The 16,697-nt window shown below is 44.8% G+C and overlaps 9 protein-coding genes across 9 annotated transcripts in view; 5 read left to right on the top strand and 4 right to left on the bottom strand.

The window, feature by feature from the left end:
* Positions 1-568: 568 nt before the first annotated feature.
* LOC128259560 (NPC intracellular cholesterol transporter 2 homolog a) lies at positions 569-1,351 on the top strand. The gene is made up of 2 exons (XM_052992033.1): positions 569-713; positions 774-1,351. Exons 1-2 carry the CDS (start codon positions 623-625, stop codon positions 1,199-1,201), a joined length of 519 nt encoding a protein of 172 aa, XP_052847993.1. The 5' UTR covers positions 569-622; the 3' UTR covers positions 1,202-1,351.
* Positions 1,352-2,499: 1,148 nt separating this feature from the next.
* LOC128266583 (uncharacterized) lies at positions 2,500-3,561 on the bottom strand. Its single transcript, XM_053003189.1, has 3 exons — positions 3,422-3,561; positions 2,991-3,098; positions 2,500-2,934 (listed from the first exon to the last, which is right to left on the bottom strand). Exons 1-3 carry the CDS (start codon positions 3,486-3,488, stop codon positions 2,591-2,593), a joined length of 519 nt encoding a protein of 172 aa, XP_052859149.1. The 5' UTR covers positions 3,489-3,561; the 3' UTR covers positions 2,500-2,590.
* A 479-nt stretch (positions 3,562-4,040) lies between these two features.
* Positions 4,041-5,465, top strand: LOC128266536 (E3 ubiquitin-protein ligase FANCL). The gene is made up of 3 exons (XM_053003124.1): positions 4,041-4,181; positions 4,239-5,234; positions 5,300-5,465. Exons 1-3 carry the CDS (start codon positions 4,041-4,043, stop codon positions 5,336-5,338), a joined length of 1,176 nt encoding a protein of 391 aa, XP_052859084.1. The 3' UTR covers positions 5,339-5,465.
* LOC128266511 (protein cereblon) lies at positions 5,368-7,819 on the bottom strand. Its single transcript, XM_053003087.1, has 5 exons — positions 7,621-7,819; positions 7,305-7,550; positions 6,587-7,253; positions 6,024-6,526; positions 5,368-5,941 (listed from the first exon to the last, which is right to left on the bottom strand). The coding sequence occupies exons 1-5, from the start codon at positions 7,640-7,642 to the stop codon at positions 5,634-5,636; spliced, it is 1,746 nt and encodes a 581-aa protein (XP_052859047.1). The 5' UTR covers positions 7,643-7,819; the 3' UTR covers positions 5,368-5,633.
* Positions 7,820-8,340: 521 nt separating this feature from the next.
* On the top strand, positions 8,341-10,203 carry LOC128266555 (uncharacterized). The gene is made up of 3 exons (XM_053003149.1): positions 8,341-8,659; positions 9,478-9,580; positions 9,656-10,203. Exons 1-3 carry the CDS (start codon positions 8,534-8,536, stop codon positions 10,048-10,050), a joined length of 624 nt encoding a protein of 207 aa, XP_052859109.1. The 5' UTR covers positions 8,341-8,533; the 3' UTR covers positions 10,051-10,203.
* Positions 10,204-10,324: 121 nt separating this feature from the next.
* Positions 10,325-12,013, bottom strand: LOC128266529 (dimethyladenosine transferase 2, mitochondrial). The gene is made up of 4 exons (XM_053003111.1): positions 11,387-12,013; positions 11,193-11,332; positions 10,818-11,134; positions 10,325-10,763 (listed from the first exon to the last, which is right to left on the bottom strand). The coding sequence occupies exons 1-4, from the start codon at positions 11,865-11,867 to the stop codon at positions 10,337-10,339; spliced, it is 1,365 nt and encodes a 454-aa protein (XP_052859071.1). The 5' UTR covers positions 11,868-12,013; the 3' UTR covers positions 10,325-10,336.
* A 100-nt stretch (positions 12,014-12,113) lies between these two features.
* LOC128266566 (protein NDUFAF4 homolog) lies at positions 12,114-12,945 on the top strand. Its single transcript, XM_053003160.1, has 4 exons — positions 12,114-12,265; positions 12,328-12,419; positions 12,485-12,731; positions 12,789-12,945. Exons 1-4 carry the CDS (start codon positions 12,121-12,123, stop codon positions 12,914-12,916), a joined length of 612 nt encoding a protein of 203 aa, XP_052859120.1. The 5' UTR covers positions 12,114-12,120; the 3' UTR covers positions 12,917-12,945.
* On the bottom strand, positions 12,928-14,428 carry LOC128266544 (SKI8 subunit of superkiller complex protein). The gene is made up of 5 exons (XM_053003137.1): positions 14,354-14,428; positions 14,004-14,298; positions 13,621-13,859; positions 13,378-13,565; positions 12,928-13,246 (listed from the first exon to the last, which is right to left on the bottom strand). Exons 1-5 carry the CDS (start codon positions 14,354-14,356, stop codon positions 12,973-12,975), a joined length of 999 nt encoding a protein of 332 aa, XP_052859097.1. The 5' UTR covers positions 14,357-14,428; the 3' UTR covers positions 12,928-12,972.
* A 414-nt stretch (positions 14,429-14,842) lies between these two features.
* LOC128266590 (F-actin-monooxygenase Mical) overlaps positions 14,843-16,697 on the top strand; it is a 44,146-nt gene continuing 42,291 nt past the window's right edge. Inside the window, 2 exon segments of the mRNA XM_053003235.1 lie at positions 14,843-14,972; positions 15,761-15,787. The gene's annotated coding sequence lies outside the window, so the exon portion shown is untranslated.

The following is a 16,697-nucleotide window of genomic DNA, read 5'->3' as shown; positions in this document are numbered from 1 at the left end:
CATTGTCCCAATGCCTGCAAAAGCGACTCTAATGATGCGAATTGATGTGGAGATTTGTATTTCCAAATACTTTATTCGATTAAGCAGATAAGGACTATCTATTTTTTGGGTAATCGTTATTTAGTTAATTTAAGGAAGTTTGGTTTAAACTAGAAAAATCCTCCTATCCTTTTAGGCGCTTATATCCACAATATTTTAAATTTCCTAATTAACTAGGACAAAAAATTTAAGTAGTTATTGCTTTTAAGCCTCAGAGTTAAGGGAAGACAAAATACGACTAGCCTATTTTATTGATAACATGTCTATTGCTTAGCCGCTAATAGCTGATAGGAAACATGGGAATATATGAAACAGTATTGTTAAAATATCGTTTATTAGATTGTATGACTCCCAAATAAAGAATCTGTATGTTAAATACTAGTTGTGCTTATTTTTTTACTAAACGTCTTATTGGCTGTAGCAGTAACCTTTTGTCCAAAACCCATTTTCAATTTCCGTGCGATGAAATCAATGGCGATAAGATAGGACAAATCCGAACGTATTAGCCGAGAAGCCCCTCCGATCTGGCTATAAAAACGATGTGGGCCGTGATGTTGGCCAAAAGCAATTTGTACCAAGAAACATGCAAGTCGTGGCGTTGATTCTGATCTCCCTGGCATTACTGTCGATGGTCGGGGCTCAGCAGAAGCATCCGGCCACGGAAGTGAAGCGATGTAAGTTTGACCATGAGACAAGTGGTAATATCCAGCTAAATAATCCTATTCCCCATCTAGGCTCTGGAAGTAAACCCTTTCCGCTGGAGGTGCGAGTCCATGGATGCGTTACTCCGCCATGCCAAATCGTCAAGGGTTCTACCCAGAATTTCGAGATTGACTTTGTCGTGCGAAAGTACATTACCAAACTGACGACCCTGGTGAAGGCCACCACCCTCGGGATTATCACGGTGCCATATGAACTGCCGGCGGATGTGGCTGCCGTCTGTCCGAATCTTCAGTACGGCGCCTATTGTCCGCTCTATGACACCGAGGATGTCTCCTATCTGTTCAGCTTTCCTATTGGGGAATACCCCGAGATCGGCGTGAAGATCGAAATCTATCTGGTGGATCAGGATGGGGACACTGCCGTGTGCTTCGTATGCGACATCAAAGTGGTCAAGGGCAATGGCAGCAATTCGATGTATGAGCTGGACTATCTCAACTAATGTTGAAGGGAACTGATTTATCAATTGGCCTAAATTACTGTGATATACCATTCGTTTTTATTTTCAAAATACATCGCTGGGCTCACCCCCAACGTCTCTTGAATATTTAATAAAATTTTAAAAGCTTTTCCCCAACATGTAAGGGTGGTTTTCCCAAATACTTCTTATGCGTTTTCCTATGGGTTGAGCAAAACAAAAACAAACTGGTCGTCTGGCATTTTTTAAGACTCGTATTACAAAGCATTTTATTGGCCATCGGCGCTATCTGGACACGCAGTCATTAAGGTGTAAACTCAAGTGGGCAAAAGCGAAAAGCTATAATGGAATCGAATCTAAATTCGCAAATCTCAAGTCTTATTACCCTAGCACACCTGTTCAGGCGAAGAACAAGAGGAATGTACCTGGTTATCAATGCCTCCTTTCATAAACCGAGCAACTCACCCAGATTATCAGATTTATTTCCAAACGTGTTGCACTGTGCAAATATTAAGTCACTTTTGATTAAGATTACGTTGTTTGTCATTCAGAGGGTCTCCATTTCAAATTTCAATTTTTAATTGTTTTGTGTTGTTGCAAACACAAATAACCATCATAAATATCTAACAGATTATAACTGATTTTTTCTGATTTAACACTAAAGAAATCGATCGTACCCAAATTACCAAAAAATTTTTTGAATAACTTTATTTTAAATTTAATATTAAACACTGACTACATATATGCATCTGTGCACATATTTATATAAGAACAAGAAATTTTGAATTAGAACTGAATTTAGTTCATATTTTTAATAAAATATTTAATTGCTTTGTCTTAAAGATTTATTTCCGAACATGTTAAGTGTTATAAATAGAACTCAATAAAAATGTCAAAAAATGATAACCTTCTAGGAAACACTTCTTTTTATAATTAGATTTTGAAGAACCTGCTTTCATAGTTTTTATTAACTATTTTTTTGTATACTACAGTTCACAGAAAAGGCCTTGTTTTTCAGCACAATTTTTGTTTAGTGTACTATTGCACCCAGCAAGACGGTTATCGACCAACTTTTGACCATATGGTCAACGCGATCTACGAGGTCAATAAATGATTATCGACACGGTTTTATTGGTCATTCCGCTACTAAATCAGTGGAAATAAATTACTGGACTTTCGGTGCAAATATCAACGTCACCGATGACTGCAAATAAATAAGTTTGAATGGATATCTAATCGGAGGTCCGAGAAATGTGTTAATCTGTAGACTGATTGTACGGGTACACTGGAATCCGTGACGTAGTCAAGGTAAACAAATGCCGTTATCGCTGCAAGAGTTTTGAGTTTATTATTCGGCAAATATGGTGGAATAATCAGTCGGCCAAAATCGGTTGAGTTGCGTACATCGTTTGCTTATTCGGAGATGGCACTCGGATTCGTCCAGTCCAATAGGTATTCGTCCTGCTGCGATGCAGTTGCTCCCTTCCGGAGCTTGCAGCTCACGACAAAGCAGGTGATCGGTTCGTTCTGGGCATCGTTTAGCGTTACAGTGACATCCGCCGTAATTTCCGGGAACGCAGGCTCCACGTAGAAGTTGAACTGGTAGGTGACATCCTCGTCCTTGTCAATGGGGCACATGGCGCCATACAGGAGGTTTCGGCACACATTGGACACATCTTCGGGAAGGTCATACGGCAGATTCATGCCCAAGACCTTGGCCGTTGTGGTGGCAGTGATGCTCTTGATATTGTTGTTATCTGCAAGATGACAGCGGTCAGAAATGAAGGATATAAGGATAAATCCCTCAACTTACTGCCAAGGAAGTGCACCTCCATTACAGCAATGGTTCCTTTGTAGACAATGCACGGTGGCACATCGCAATCCTGAATCTTAACGTCCAGTGGCAACGGCTTGTTCTTGCCTAAAAGAAAAATGAAGATCCACCAGTGAGCTCAAAAGTAGACTACGGTTTTCGAAAAAACTCTTTGGAGATTAGCAGGCGTTGCCTGATAAGCCCTATCACAACTTGGAACGGGAGGTACTCTTGAGGACTTGACTATTGACTCAAAAATATTTTTGGCAATAGTTTCTGAAATTTCACAGAGATTATGTATGAGACAAAGTCTGTGAAGTGAATAACCAGCCGAGGAATGCTTTAAAACCACAAATCAACTCTAACTCAGGGCCTGAAATCCGCAGTTTTAAATATCCTAGTGACCAAATGAATGGAATTAAGCTACTTACACTGCTGTACAGTGGTGGCACTGACTGAAGCCAGAATTAAGGCAAAAGTTACAACGATTCGCAGCATTTTTAAAACGGGAAAGCTCCTTTAATCTTTGGCCAGAGTTAATAAAGGTTTTAGGTACGCGCGCACGCAGATGATAACCGTGAATGAAATCGATGGAGCCGATGAAGAGCCTTAAATAGCCCGTGTCCAAGCGATGACCAACGATTCGCGAGAGCGTTTATCAGGCTCGGCGGCGATTGATACGAGGCCGCCACGCAGGTGTTACAAATGAAAACAGTGTGGCCTGCAGGTGTTGCGCTCTAGCGAAGAGCAAACACAGCCAAATCCAATCAGTAAATAACGTAAATTTGGCTGATAAGCGAAGAGAGGCGAAACTACAATGTTTTAGATGGTAAACAATGCCGCTTCGGGGTTAATATGTCAACAAGGCGGGAAAATCCATCAAAAACGGATTAGTCAACTTTTAATTATAAACTTAAAGTGGTAAGGAATTGATATTTAAACTACCCGGCGATTAATGCTCTGTCGATCTCGATTTAAGCTATCAAAGTAATCGATAACAATCCATCTCTAGCTTGAGGTCTTTTGAAAAAGGTAAACAATACAAATGTTATGATAAAAATGGAAGGAAATCAGATAATGGACAGAGGGGATCAAGATGTGGAGCGGTTCGTGGCGGAGAAGTATCCTGGTCTAGTGGCGGAGCTCCAGCCAAGCGGTTCCTGCATCATTCAAGGAGTAATGTGCTGTGAGGTGAGTAAAAAGTAGTTTATATGTTCCCGCCTAATAAAAGTTAATTCTTTTATGCAGGGAACCTGGCGGCGCCTTAAGCTCTACTTACCCCACCATCCAGCGCTCCATGGTTTCCAGCTCTATGTTCAGGAGCGATTGATGTACAAGATCTACACGTCGGACAATCTGAAGGTTCAGGATGACTGGCTTCTGGAGGATTTGCTGGCCAATCTGGCACAGATTCTTCCCGCCCCAGAAGCCCTAACTCATTTTAAGGATCCTTTGCCGGAGGGCAATATATACTCCGACATCCTGGCCTTGCACAAGCCCAACGAGTACCTCATGCAAATGGATGAGGCCTGCACCCGGTTGCGATTTAGCGAATTCTCGGACTACGAGCATCACTATCTGGAGCTGGAGATTCCCTCGCTTCGCCTGCTGGATCACAGCCTGCCAGAATGCGTACCGCTGGGAGAAATGCTGACCAAGAGCGCAGGAACCCTGGAGGAAGCCCTGATCCTCTTCCTTAAGGTTCTGGAGGAGCTTCGCCCCTTCTATGACCACTTCACGGACATCGATGAGCTGTGCCATGTGCTGCAGCCATCGCCCATCACCACCAAACACAATTCACGGGTGTTTCCGCTGAAGGATCGCGTCTACCTGAAGGTGACCATCGGGGATCCCTTTGCCTGCATCGCGTCCATGGCGTTGAAGATCATCGGTCCCACGGAGGAGGTGGCCCACCTGCGCCACGTTCTCAGCGATGGCCTGGGCAACTGGGACGCGGAACTGGACATGCACAAGAACCTGCTCCGCATTTTCGATCTATGCTTCTTCCCCATGCCGGACTGGTCCAATGAGTCCAAGCAGGACGAGGAGGACAACGAAGAGCTGCGCTGCAACATTTGCTTTGTCTACCGCCTGGATGGCGGTGAGGTGCCCCTCGTATCCTGCGACAATGCGAGGTGTGTGCTCAAGTGCCATGCGGCCTGTTTGAAGGAGTGGTTTACCACACTTATGGATGGCAAAACCTTCCTGGAGGTCTCCTTTGGCCTATGCCCATTTTGCAAAGCGGTAAGTAGCCCTCACCCCTTAGCAATTTCTCATTTCCTTAATTCTCCTTGCCTTACGTTTTCCAGAAACTGTCCACCTCCTTTGCGGCCCTTCTCAATGACTGACTAGCTCACCATAATAATAAAAGCAAATGTTTAAGAGTAACTTATTACAGAGAGACTTTAGTTTCAAAAATCTTAAATATCAATTAGGCATAATTTACTTGAACTAAAGAACATATATGAAATCATATGTAGATCAATCTTTTGGTTTACATCCACGCCAAACAACTGCCGTGGGTTCTGCCAAATGTGGTTGTGAAACGAATTAAACAGGTCCCGTTTGATGGACCGCATTGTTTTCCGGGCGACGGCAGCAGCAGAGTTGGCCACTGAGCAATCGCTTCACAACGCGCCAGCCTCATTCCATCTCATTGGAGATCAGCCGCAGCATATTGCGCACCACGTAGGTGCTGCCGTTGACCGGCGTGTTCTCGCTGGCCTTGCCAATCCGCACGCTGGAGCCGGCCAGGCCGAAGAACACCCTGGGCGCCAGGTTGGGCTCCACGGCCTTGAACTCCCAGCCGACGTGCTGGGCGCAGAACTTGCACAGGATAATGTGCCACTGGTAGCCGGGGAACCAGCTGAACTTGGTGGACGGCTCGCCGCTGTAGCCGATGGCGTGGGACATCACCCGATAAACGGTGTTCGTCTCGTGTATGTAGCCCTCTGCAAAAAAAAAAAATGTTAATATTTGCATTTAAATTAAGGTTTTCAAAGCCTGTCTCTGAATTTATGTGTAAACTATCACCTGGATTGCAGTACTGCGTCTGAACCCCGTGCTTGGACATGGCAAATAGATCCCCGCAGTGGGCCAGACTGCTGTTGCAGTATCGGCAGAAGAATAACGACTCCTCCTTGAACGTGCTCTTGATCAATTGGAGGCGAGTATTGACCGAGTCCGTGAGGAAGGTCAGCCGCATCATCTTCTCGGTTAGGTGGAGGTTTCGCACCAGCCAAAAGGATAGCTGAATGGGGCATTTTGGCATGGTGTCTATCTTCTGGACTTCTAGCCTCTGGCGTGCGCGCTCCACGATGGCATCGAATGAATACTCCTGGCAGACATCAGCCGGCCAAGGAGTGCTGGCCAGCTGGAACCTGCGGTACTTGTCTTTCATCGAGGGAATATCCCGAAATCTGGCCATCGAGCCCATTTCAACGGATTGCAGGGGTTCGGGCAGAAAGTACTCCGGCAATATCTTGACTTTGCTGAAGCATTTGCTCGTAGGATTGCGGGCAATGTACTGTGGCGGCCTGAAAGAAATTGGAGGATGTTACAAGAACCCTTTTGAAGTGGGTTGCAGACCCACTTACCCCTGGATATCATCGCAGTTGATGACGATGCGCTGCAGTGCTCGGGATTTGTAGAACATCATCTCCCGGCCGCTTTCGCCCTTTTCGTAGATCTGGCACGTGACCCCGTACAGCTTGTGCGGGTTGTCCTCCGGCGGCTGCATCAGCGGAAAGCCCACGCCGAAGATCAGGCCATCCAGGCCGGGCATGTCCTCGTCGAACATGCGGCCGTCGATCATGAAGGGCAGAACCTCGCCGGGGAACAGGATGTGCTGGTGCAGGAAGATGAGCATGTGATGGGTGCTGCCCACCTCCAAGTAGTCGACGCCGGGCACGCGGCTCAGATGGTTGCCGAAGTACGAGTGCTCCGCCGGCAGATTGGTGTCGAAGCGCACGCCCCGCTCCAGCTCGATGTCGATCTGGGGACGAGGTGGTGGCGGTGGCGCTGGCTCTGGGGACTCGTCCGGCTGCTCGGATGCCTCTTGACTGTTCTCCTCGCTGGTGCGACTGCGTTGACGCTCCTGGCTGAAGACCATGCTGCGCACGCGCTGCAGGAAGTTGTCCCGGTTGAGCAGAGCGGCGATTCCGCCATCTCGGTAGCGGGCCTGCGAGACCATCATGTCCACGGCGGAGCGTAGGCGGTTCTGGGGGATCATCCAGCGGGGCAAGCGCTCTAGATCCGAGTCATCTGGGCGGAAAAGGGATGGTTAAAAGGATTCACGGGAAATCAAAGACCCACCTTCACTGCCTGGACTCTCGAGGGACATGTCGCTGCTCGGATGACTGCCCTCGCTTGCTGTGTCCTCCGGCACATCATCACCTATGGCCTCCAGCTGGCCATCCAAGCCCCCCTCGATGGCCAGGGGATCCAGCCCAGCTGGCTCCAGTTCACCCACCTGAGCCAGAAGTTCCTGGACAGATGGTATTCTCGGTACTGGTATTCTCAGCTCGGCCGTTTCATCCTCCCCCTGCACAGAATTGATTTCTGCGCAATTTAAGACGGTCAACAACTAGTAAAGTGCTTAACTGGAGTGGCTTGATGTTGTCACACCCACCTGAGGTCTCCTCGTCGTCCATTTAAGCCGTTCCGTTCCTGTGGTTGTTTTTTGTTTAATGAGAAAAGTATTTATTTACTTTTTATTTTGACAAAGGAAAATGAGCGATTGTCGATAGGCAGCGATTGCCCAACTGAACTGCCAGTGTTGGTAACGCCGGAGTTTTTCAATTTTGTGGTAAGTTCAGCCCGCGCGAAACTGCGATGCATACTTTAGAAGCTATATCTTATTGTAAAAACTTTGTTATTTCTAAAATGGTGGATACTAAAGTTACTCAGGGTATTACAAATGAACTAGTAAAAAATGTTAGAGACATTGTTAGAGGAAACAAACAAAAATTTGAAATGATTAAAATGCGAAATCAATATTCTTATATGAAGGAGTGTTTACTCTTGAGAAAGTTAACAAAATATGTGAAAATTAAAAAAAAAATATATTAAAAAAAAAAATTGGTTATTAAATTAAATAACTAAACTAAGCCAAATTTTAAATAAGTTTATATAAAACAAAAATTACAAATAATATATACAGTTTTACTTCTATAACTAGAACTATTTTTGTTATGGGTGGCGGTTTGAGTTATAAAAGTCTAACTTAAATACATTTATCACCATAATTAATTCCAATTTAATTCCAATTAAAAATATTTAAGCTTTAATTTAAACCAATCGATAGGTACCATTCAGAATCGATCTGTTTGCATCACTAGTCAGAGCGGGCTTGGGACCCGATCGGAAGCTTATAAGAGCGGATCTGAACAGTCTGAAACCGATCTTCGCCACATTTGGTAGTGAGCGGATGTGAAAAGTGAAACCGAGGAAAGTTGCGTTGTGTTATCTTGTAAAGCGTCGGCATCGTCGATTTTGCATACCCGTTAATCAAAACAGAGCGAGAGAGAGCGAGAGTTCGAACAATGATCAATATAAATCCGCGACTTCTGCTGATCGCCGTGCTCTTTGCGCTTATTGGGAAAGTGGCACGCGCCCAAATCGCCTTTGTCGAGGATCAAGACATTGATAAGAAGAAGGCCAACCTTGCGGTAAGCTGCAGCCAGAAACGGGCCGATCCGAAGGTCCGAGTTTTGGGCCGTGATAAGAAAACCCGAAACGGGAGAGAAAAATTCCAACTGAGCAGAGCCAAGCGCTGTATACCCTTTCCTATTACACTAAAACGGACGAGTATATTCCACTTGGGAATAAAGGGGAGATGTTCCATTTTTTTTATAAAGTATTTGGAAAAACGGGGTCTATATTTGTATTCCCTTGGCGGGAAATTCCATTTTTTAAATCATTTAAGATTTCTAACGTAAGACCATTTAAATTAATAAAAGACCCGATCAAAATGCGGGATACAGTTCTTGAAATGGCTATAAATACCGAGATCATGAGGTATTTTTAATTTTTTGTACCGTACGGAGTGAAGACTTTCCAAAAATAAATAAATAATAATAAAAATAGTAAAAATGCGTAAAGTGCGGGATTTTATTGTTATCATAATTGGAGTTGAAACTTTAAACTATGTTTTAAGCTGAGTTGAATTGCAGTATTAGAAAACTTGGATGAGATCAATTGTTTTCAGTTTCGCATTAGGAGTATGCAGGTAATATCTAAATAGTAAACATTTTACAATTTAGTATGCAAAGTAGAAATATTGAAATTCTTAAATTTAATGCTCTAAAAAAAATATAAAGCATTAAAGACCAAAAAGATTAAAAAAAAATAACCCAGTTTAATTGGAAAAGATCTTTTGAAACACTATAAAAAAATTATAGGACTCTTTGTTAGGGTACGGCGAACGCCTTGGCAATGATCAATCAGACCTCATCGTCACCCCCATCCGATTTCTTCTCTTCCCCAGGGTCGCAAGCCACTTTACTCCCCAGCCCGATGCCCCAAGCACCAGCTTCTTTATCCGGGGGACCAGCAGAAGCAAAACGATTGGGTCTGCGACTGCGCGCCAGGTGAGCAGCCATAATGGAGCTACCGATGTGATGACATAATAAATAACATCGGTTCGGGTGCTTCCCCTTCGACAGCCACACTGTATTACCCAGAGACCGACGGCTGCTATCCGGCCTTCAGGCAGGGACCCTGTGAGCCCGGCCAGATGCTGGTGCTCTACAAGGAGAAAATCATCCCGGAGTGCGTGCGCAATCCGTGCAACCAGGACGGGCACTTCATGATCCGCGACACCTGCTACCAGTTCGGCAACACCAAGAACGAGGAGAACCCGTGCCCCCGTAAGGAGGCAACCTTCGTGCTGGGCGTAAATCCCGTCAACCTGATGGTGGACTGTGTTAAGCTGTCCGTGCAACTGGAGACCCGCATATCAGACACCCCGGACACGCAGGCTCCACCGGAGTACTACATCGAGCTGGCTGAGAAGTGCTCCCGCGGCAGTCGCCTTTTGGCCCAAGGAAAGTGCGCCTAGAGAATTTCAGCAGGATATTTAAATGGTTAACGAATAAGTTTACGTATTGTGTTCTGTTTGGTGCTATAGATTCCAGTGAAACATTTTTAATTTGTTCAATGTTTATAACAGATACAACATGAGTTTTGGATTAAAGACTCATTTTATGGCGAATTTCTTGTATTTAAATTTATGTTTTATAAAACAGCTAACAGTAATTTATGAAGTAAATTGAAGAAGTAACCAAAACGTAGGCTAACTTTTTTCACAAGTGATGATTTTCAGTTAGCTTATGTACTACCGAAAACTAGGAAATAGCTTTCCTGCGACCCTTAGTCGGAGTAGTTGCGGGTTCGGGGCTTTCTTCTTCGAGCATCTCGTCCGCTTCGACATCATCCTCCTCTGGCAGCGTGACACCGTCCTCCAGGTTCGGTTCCTCATTGGCAGTCTCCAGCTTCAGCAGCGCGTTCTCAAGCGAAGCGAGGAACGAGCTCTCGCCGTACTCCGGCCATTGACGGAACTGACTGAAGAGCGTAAGCATTTGGCTGGGCCGGAGATCTCCAAACTGGGTGTAAATGTTGATTCCTGGAAAGTAGTCCCTGGTGCTCATCGTAGTACTTTGACAGGAGTACTGCGGCAGTTTCTTGGGCAACTCATCTGGATAAGTAGGCGTCACGGGCTCCGACGCGTGTGGATTGATGATCAGCCGAGGCCCACAGCCGGGCACCCATTTCCTGCACAAATTAGATGATCAATTAAAAACCCAAAGGTTTACTTTGCTGACCTACTCTAGATTGGGGATTATCCTGTTTCGGCGGCTCACAAAGTTCTGCTTTATAAAAAACCAGAGGGCTGGAAGGTCCTGAGACTGACAAAGCTCGTGAAGATTTCGGCGCGGTGAAAACTTCACCAGATACATATACTCCGGATTGATGGACCGCACCTTGCCCAATTTGCTACCCTTGGTGGGACTGTATACGGTCTGATGGGGGAGGAAATCCTCGCGCGGCACCTTGGCAATAAACTGATGCTCAAAGAGGATTTGGAAGAGCACGCTGGTCGAACGGTAGATAAGGTAACCAATCTCATTGTTGCAGGTGAGGTGCTGATAGGGGAACATTTTAAGTAAAAGAGATGCCAAAGGAAAACATTTGACTATTTACTATGTAAATGGGTGGCGGCATGACGAGGATCATCTCGCAGCGACCGAGATTGAAAAGACTAGTCTGGAAGATGAGCGAGTTGATCAAATGCTTGAAGAATGGATACGAGCCCACAGCGCCAAAAACTAGCATATTGATATCTGCGGGAAAAGAGATTAAAAATCGTTTAAAAGGATTATTTTTTATAAGCTCACCATCCTTGAAGGCTTTCTGGGGCACATCATTAAGCAGATCCGCCACCCTGGTGCCTCCATCCATTTTGTCCATGTACACCAACTTCCACAGGTTCACAAAATCCCCTTGGCGCACCTTTACGCGCTCCGGATAAAGTGTATGTAGCTCCTGAAGTCTGGGCATAAAGTGATCCATGCTCTCGAGCAGGATTATGCGCCGGAACTGGGATTCCCTGTCCAACAGGTGCCGGGTGAAGTGTCCTGCTCCGGAATTTAGTTCCATGACAGTGTCACAACCGGAGCTCTGGAAGTGGGGCTCCAGATGCTGGCCAATCCTTTGGGCAGCCTCCGCATTCGCCACATACATGTGAGGCGAAATCTTGTGCTTCCGGGTGAGCAGCTTCTCCGGGAATTCGTCGCTGTAGCGGGCCACCAGCTCCCTTCTGGCCTTGGTGCTATAGCTGGCCCTGGCCAGAGACCAACTGCATCGCAGGGGCAGCATTTCTCAAGATCTTCAACAAACAAATCCAAAATAAAGTTTTCTTTACGTTTGTTTACATGCAACAGTTGTGCGTGTGCTTAACAACACTAACCGATAGAGGTCCAAACAGCTATTACAAAAACAAATCACAGCTGGCCGCTTTTAAACACTATCCAACACTTTTTTGGTTATGTTTACGGAGCAAATTTTTTTCGGTTTCCACGATTTCGAGTGAATTTTAAGGAATATAAATAAAACTTATCTTACTTTCGGCATGGGTCAGGTGCTTTCCATGGTGGCCCGCCGGGCCAATCGCTTCAATGCCGAGAATCGCGCCCATCGCATCCTGGAACGCGAGAAACCCACACCGGCGCCCAAGTTCGACTCCAATTTGAGGGACATGGAACGTACCTTGGAATGTAAGTGGAATGTGAGAAAACAAGGGGTTCTTTAAAACTCTTTAATGCTCTTCCCCCTACAGTGGACCCCAAGTTCGTGGACAAGCTGAACCTGAAGGACTCCAGCTTGGACGGGCGATTAAAAGACGTTTATGTAACCTCGCAGGATCGATTTGTGGGTTAAGACTAGTGAAAGCTATGTGGACAAATACTGATCTGTATTTTCTATATATTCCCTAGATCAAGCGGGTCCAAGACCGCCAGGCAGCGGAGGCCGCCGCGGATCAGGCGGAGAAGCGAGCTCTGCCACTGGAGCGTAAAACGCCTGATGATTTCGAATACGGATATTTGGAGCCCACGCGCATCACCCCCGGGCACTGCACGCTGCGGCAAGCGCTCAAGTTCATCAATGACCACCAGTTGGATCCGGAATCCTGGCCGGCCAGGAAGATAGCCAATGAATACAAGCTTAAGGAGCCGCTTGTTGGTGAGATAACTTGGAATGATAGCCCCAAGACATCCAAACTAAGCTTTTCTCTTCCAGAAAACATCCTTCACTATTTTAAAACGTTTAATATGTACATACCCGATCAGAAGTACAAGGACACGTTGCTGACACAAGCTACGCAGCCTCTTCTGAGGGTTAAATCCAACCCGGAGGGTAATCCGTAAATAAAGCACTCTTGTTTTTTTGTTTTAAACCTACGCTTTATTGTACGAAACGAGAATCACACAATGGCATTGGGCGGACAGAAGTATATGTTCAGGGATTTGTCCTCGGAGGCGGAAGCCACCTTGTCGTTGCCAGGACTATAGCGTACGCCCCACACCTGGTCCGAGTGTTCTGCGAACGTGTGAAGGCACTTGCGTTCGGAGGTGTTCCACACTTTCACGGTGCGATCGCTGGAGGAGCTGGCGAAGTGCTTGCCGTCCTCCGAGAAGGACACGCACAGCACCCAAGAGGCGTGGCCAGAGAGAGTGCCCACGACATCCGAGTGGGTCCTGTGGAGGAATAGTATGATATCATTAGTAACTAATAGGGCTTTACAAATTAAGGGCTTAACTTTCTTTGGCTTGTTAAAACATTTTTTGCTTAAAATACTTTCGGGATTAAGACTTTAAGATTTACTTACACATCATAAAGCTTCATGTGACCATCATCGGAACCTGTGAGCAGCATCTGGGAATTGGGTGAGAAGCAAAGGCTGCGAACGGGCATAGCATGACCCTCCAGAGTTTGAACCACCTTGCCCGCTGCCACGTCAAAGATGGTAATAATGCCATCGATGGCTCCACTGGCTATGTACTTGCCATCAGGGCTCTGCAATAACACACTGTAAAGCCTAAACGGTTGGGTTTTATCAGGTAAATCTTACATAGGCAATGCTCAGTGTGTATTTGCCATTCTGGGCATCTAGTGTCTGCTCCGCCTTCCCCGTTTCCACGCTGTACATGGAGATTTTGCCGTCATTTAACCCAGATATCACGTATTTGTTGCAGGGCGAGAATCCAACCGTCCACAGATCAACGGGACCAAAGGTAAGCAGGTGTTTCTTATCGCCCGATCGGGCATCCCACAAGCACATACTGGAATCCAGCGAACTGCTCGCAATGGCTAAAAGAAGGAAGAGTTTTTAAGAGGTTTGTTTTAAAGGGATTTAATTTTAAAAATTATTCTATTATATACATACATAATATGCCAATCGACCAACAGATCGAATACTAATGTTAATGTTAATAAAGGAATCTTAAAACTTACTCTGCCCATCGGAACTGACGGCCACGGACACGACACCCAAGGCATGTCCTTTTAACTGGTGGCGGAGCTTCAAGGTGTTGTCCTCCCGCAGATCCCACACCTTTACCATGTCGTCCAGGCCTCCGGTGACTATGAAATCCTTAGGACGCGCCTCCTTCTTGTCGAAATCGAAGGGATTCTCCTCCTCCGGCTCCGTGCCAGCATCATCCGGATCCGGATCGGCGGTGTCGCGGCCCCAGGTGCAGGCCCACAACGCATTCTCGTGCGCGTTTTCTTCCTTGTGCAGCAACGAAAACTGGCGGAGAAGTAAGCGTTGGGGAAATGCCACATTTGTTTCTAAGTTAACTTACCATTCCAAAGGAAAAGCCGGAAAAATATTTATTTTTCGGAAAGAGTGCTCAAAAGTGATGGGAGAACTAGCGCGGCTATCGATAACAGAAATGAAAATAGTGTTGGTAATGATTATAGTAGGTGAGAAAAAAAACCGTAACTGCTCTCTTGAAATTTTAAAAGAAAATTTTTTTTCCGCAGTGATTTCACAGACCATATATAAATAATGGTTTATTATTAATATTTATATTAATAAATGATTATTAAACAAAACGAAATTTACCTAAATTTTATTTGTTTTTGTTGTTTAATTTAACAAAAATATCTGATTTTCTTAAAAATTTTAAATTCAAACATGGATAAATATGTGATAAATGTATATATTTTTTATATAAACTTACACGTAAAATCACCTGAAAAATAGTAAAACAAAACATTAAATGTTATCCATAGTTTGGTATATTTTACCACCTGGCATAACCCCATTCTCCCGCTACGGCCACACTGATGGTATCTTGCCTCGGCCCGGAGCCGGTCACACTGTTTCCACCCGTCGACTACCGAGGAAGGAACGTCGCGTTTTAAAAAACAAATCCCCAAACGACTCGGACGCGAAATCTAAGCGACTGGCGAAAAAGTGTAAGTGACGGGTGCTTCAAGTGCTACCATAGAGTCTGGCCCACAGTGCGACGATACTCGGATCTACCAGTGCGGTTATATAATGTGGATATAGTGCATAGGACTCCGCCGCCGATACCAAAAAACCAAAAACAAAGAAACGGACCAACGCGTGTTCTGTATTTCAGTTGGGTTCTCTCTTTTTTTCCGCTGTCGCCGCCGCCGTGAATCGAATATGTATTTTCCTCTATGGATCCGCGTGTCTGGAATATATAAATAAACAGTCACAGTGAAGCCTCATTTGCGCGTACATGTGTGTGCGTGGGGGCGGGTGTATGTCGAGTGTGTGGTTGTGCAGCAGCAAATTATTTATCTCCCATATCATATCTTTTGACGAAATCGAAAAGCGAATGATTCATTTCTAAAGCAGCAGGACTCGGCTATTTGTGCACTAAACCGAAATAAAACAGAGAAATACACATACATATTTACATATGTGCTGCACTTTCCATGAGTTTTTCGTGGTGTGTTTGTTTTATTGATTCCCTTTTTCCCATTCTCCCACCCCCTCTTTTCAACCCAGTTTCTCCTCTTCTCTCCAAAAGACATCTATATCCGCGCCTGCCCCCACAACTTCGTTTCCGATTCGGTGTAAACAATAACGGCAACCGGTTTTCGCGTGCAACTTTATCTCTCTAATATCGCCATTCCTCTTATTCTTTTCTCTTCCTCTTGTTTTTTTTCGATTATAATCGCAATTTGCCGTTTCCAAAATGATATATGCAAACCCCTTTGAATAAATCAAACAGTTCCAGTTTAATCTGTAAATTATCAAGGTGAGTCTCAAGACGATGATCGATAATGGTGTATTATAGTGCCCAGGATATTTGCATGTTTATGTAATAGTATCGGAAATTTATGTTAATTTATCTCACACATGACAGAAAAAATAATTCTAGAGCTTTTGATTCATGCGCTCAGAATGCTTTTTATGCTTCGAAGTTGATAATTTTGAACTTAGTTTTACACAATTTCGAATTGTAATATGTTGCTTGAAAAAATTGTTCAATGTAGAAGTCATACATTTGTTTGCAGTTTTGGAAGTAGTCTCAATGCCTATCCTTATTCTTAAGGATAAAAACTAGCATATAAAAGTTTTAATATTTTGTAAATTTTTAAATAATTAGTTATACAAAAAAAAGGCGGAGTCAAAAAGTTCATAGATCCTCCTAAGCTCAGTTTTCTATCCATATTTTTTCTGCCAACCCATCACGGTTGCTCTTAGCCTTCGCACTAATGTGACTGGAGGATTATAATAAATGTTTGCCCTTAAGAGGTGCTCGAGAAGCGCCCAAACAAAAAAAGAATGGAAAAACTAGACCATAAACATAAATGCATTTCACAGCTGCCATTAGTGCGCAACTTTTCACAATCGGCCAGAAAAAAACGGTGCAAAAACCAAGTACGACAAAATGGAAATCCAGGGCAGGCGCAAAAAGAAAATGAAACAGTGGCAAAAGCGGAAAAAGCCAAAGCCCATGCGAAATGCACTCGGAAAATGGTTAAAAAACCAAAGTTATTAGTTGAGGTGGGAAAAGCGGCGCTGAGATCGGGGGAAATGCGAAGTCAAGTGTGGAAAAGCGCTCGCTGGGAAAAGCGTGACAAAGTCAAAAGCAAGGGGCGAAATTGGAGCAATTTCAGACTGTGTGATATGACATCATTGCAAGGGGCGTGTCAGGGGGCGGG

This window comes from Drosophila gunungcola, chromosome 3R (genome assembly GCF_025200985.1).
Source record: "Drosophila gunungcola strain Sukarami chromosome 3R, Dgunungcola_SK_2, whole genome shotgun sequence".
In the NCBI taxonomy this organism is placed as follows: Eukaryota; Metazoa; Arthropoda; class Insecta; order Diptera; family Drosophilidae; genus Drosophila; species Drosophila gunungcola.
This window is presented reverse-complemented; position numbering and strand designations above follow the sequence as displayed.

Excerpts from the sequence above, each read along its gene's own strand:
- LOC128259560 (XM_052992033.1), top strand. The coding sequence starts at position 623 with ATGCAAGTCGTGGCGTTGATTCTGATCTCCCTGGCATTACTGTCGATG. Across the intron at positions 714-773 it reads GGCCACGGAAGTGAAGCGAT|GCTCTGGAAGTAAACCCTTT; the intron begins GTAAGTTTGACC and ends TTCCCCATCTAG.
- LOC128266583 (XM_053003189.1), bottom strand. The coding sequence starts at position 3,488 with ATGCTGCGAATCGTTGTAACTTTTGCCTTAATTCTGGCTTCAGTCAGT. Across the intron at positions 3,099-3,421 it reads TGCCACCACTGTACAGCAGT|GCAAGAACAAGCCGTTGCCA; the intron begins GTAAGTAGCTTA and ends TTTTTCTTTTAG. Across the intron at positions 2,935-2,990 it reads GGAGGTGCACTTCCTTGGCA|ATAACAACAATATCAAGAGC; the intron begins GTAAGTTGAGGG and ends GTCATCTTGCAG.
- LOC128266536 (XM_053003124.1), top strand. The coding sequence starts at position 4,041 with ATGATAAAAATGGAAGGAAATCAGATAATGGACAGAGGGGATCAAGAT. Across the intron at positions 4,182-4,238 it reads AAGGAGTAATGTGCTGTGAG|GGAACCTGGCGGCGCCTTAA; the intron begins GTGAGTAAAAAG and ends TCTTTTATGCAG. Across the intron at positions 5,235-5,299 it reads TATGCCCATTTTGCAAAGCG|AAACTGTCCACCTCCTTTGC; the intron begins GTAAGTAGCCCT and ends TACGTTTTCCAG.
- LOC128266511 (XM_053003087.1), bottom strand. The coding sequence starts at position 7,642 with ATGGACGACGAGGAGACCTCAG. Across the intron at positions 7,254-7,304 it reads CGAGAGTCCAGGCAGTGAAG|ATGACTCGGATCTAGAGCGC; the intron begins GTGGGTCTTTGA and ends TTTTCCGCCCAG. Across the intron at positions 5,942-6,023 it reads GACGCAGTACTGCAATCCAG|AGGGCTACATACACGAGACG; the intron begins GTGATAGTTTAC and ends TTTTTTTTGCAG.
- LOC128266555 (XM_053003149.1), top strand. The coding sequence starts at position 8,534 with ATGATCAATATAAATCCGCGACTTCTGCTGATCGCCGTGCTCTTTGCG. Across the intron at positions 8,660-9,477 it reads AGAAGAAGGCCAACCTTGCG|GGTCGCAAGCCACTTTACTC; the intron begins GTAAGCTGCAGC and ends TCTCTTCCCCAG. Across the intron at positions 9,581-9,655 it reads GGTCTGCGACTGCGCGCCAG|CCACACTGTATTACCCAGAG; the intron begins GTGAGCAGCCAT and ends CCCCTTCGACAG.
- LOC128266529 (XM_053003111.1), bottom strand. The coding sequence starts at position 11,867 with ATGCTGCCCCTGCGATGCAGTTGGTCTCTGGCCAGGGCCAGCTATAGC. Across the intron at positions 11,333-11,386 it reads CCAGAAAGCCTTCAAGGATG|ATATCAATATGCTAGTTTTT; the intron begins GTGAGCTTATAA and ends CTTTTCCCGCAG. Across the intron at positions 11,135-11,192 it reads TGCCGCCACCCATTTACATA|CACCTCACCTGCAACAATGA; the intron begins GTAAATAGTCAA and ends TTCCCCTATCAG.
- LOC128266566 (XM_053003160.1), top strand. The coding sequence starts at position 12,121 with ATGGGTCAGGTGCTTTCCATGGTGGCCCGCCGGGCCAATCGCTTCAAT. Across the intron at positions 12,266-12,327 it reads CATGGAACGTACCTTGGAAT|TGGACCCCAAGTTCGTGGAC; the intron begins GTAAGTGGAATG and ends TTCCCCCTACAG. Across the intron at positions 12,420-12,484 it reads TAACCTCGCAGGATCGATTT|ATCAAGCGGGTCCAAGACCG; the intron begins GTGGGTTAAGAC and ends TATATTCCCTAG.
- LOC128266544 (XM_053003137.1), bottom strand. Across the intron at positions 13,860-14,003 it reads CGTCAGTTCCGATGGGCAGA|CCATTGCGAGCAGTTCGCTG; the intron begins GTAAGTTTTAAG and ends TCCTTCTTTTAG. Across the intron at positions 13,247-13,377 it reads CACATGAAGCTTTATGATGT|GACCCACTCGGATGTCGTGG; the intron begins GTAAGTAAATCT and ends ATTCCTCCACAG.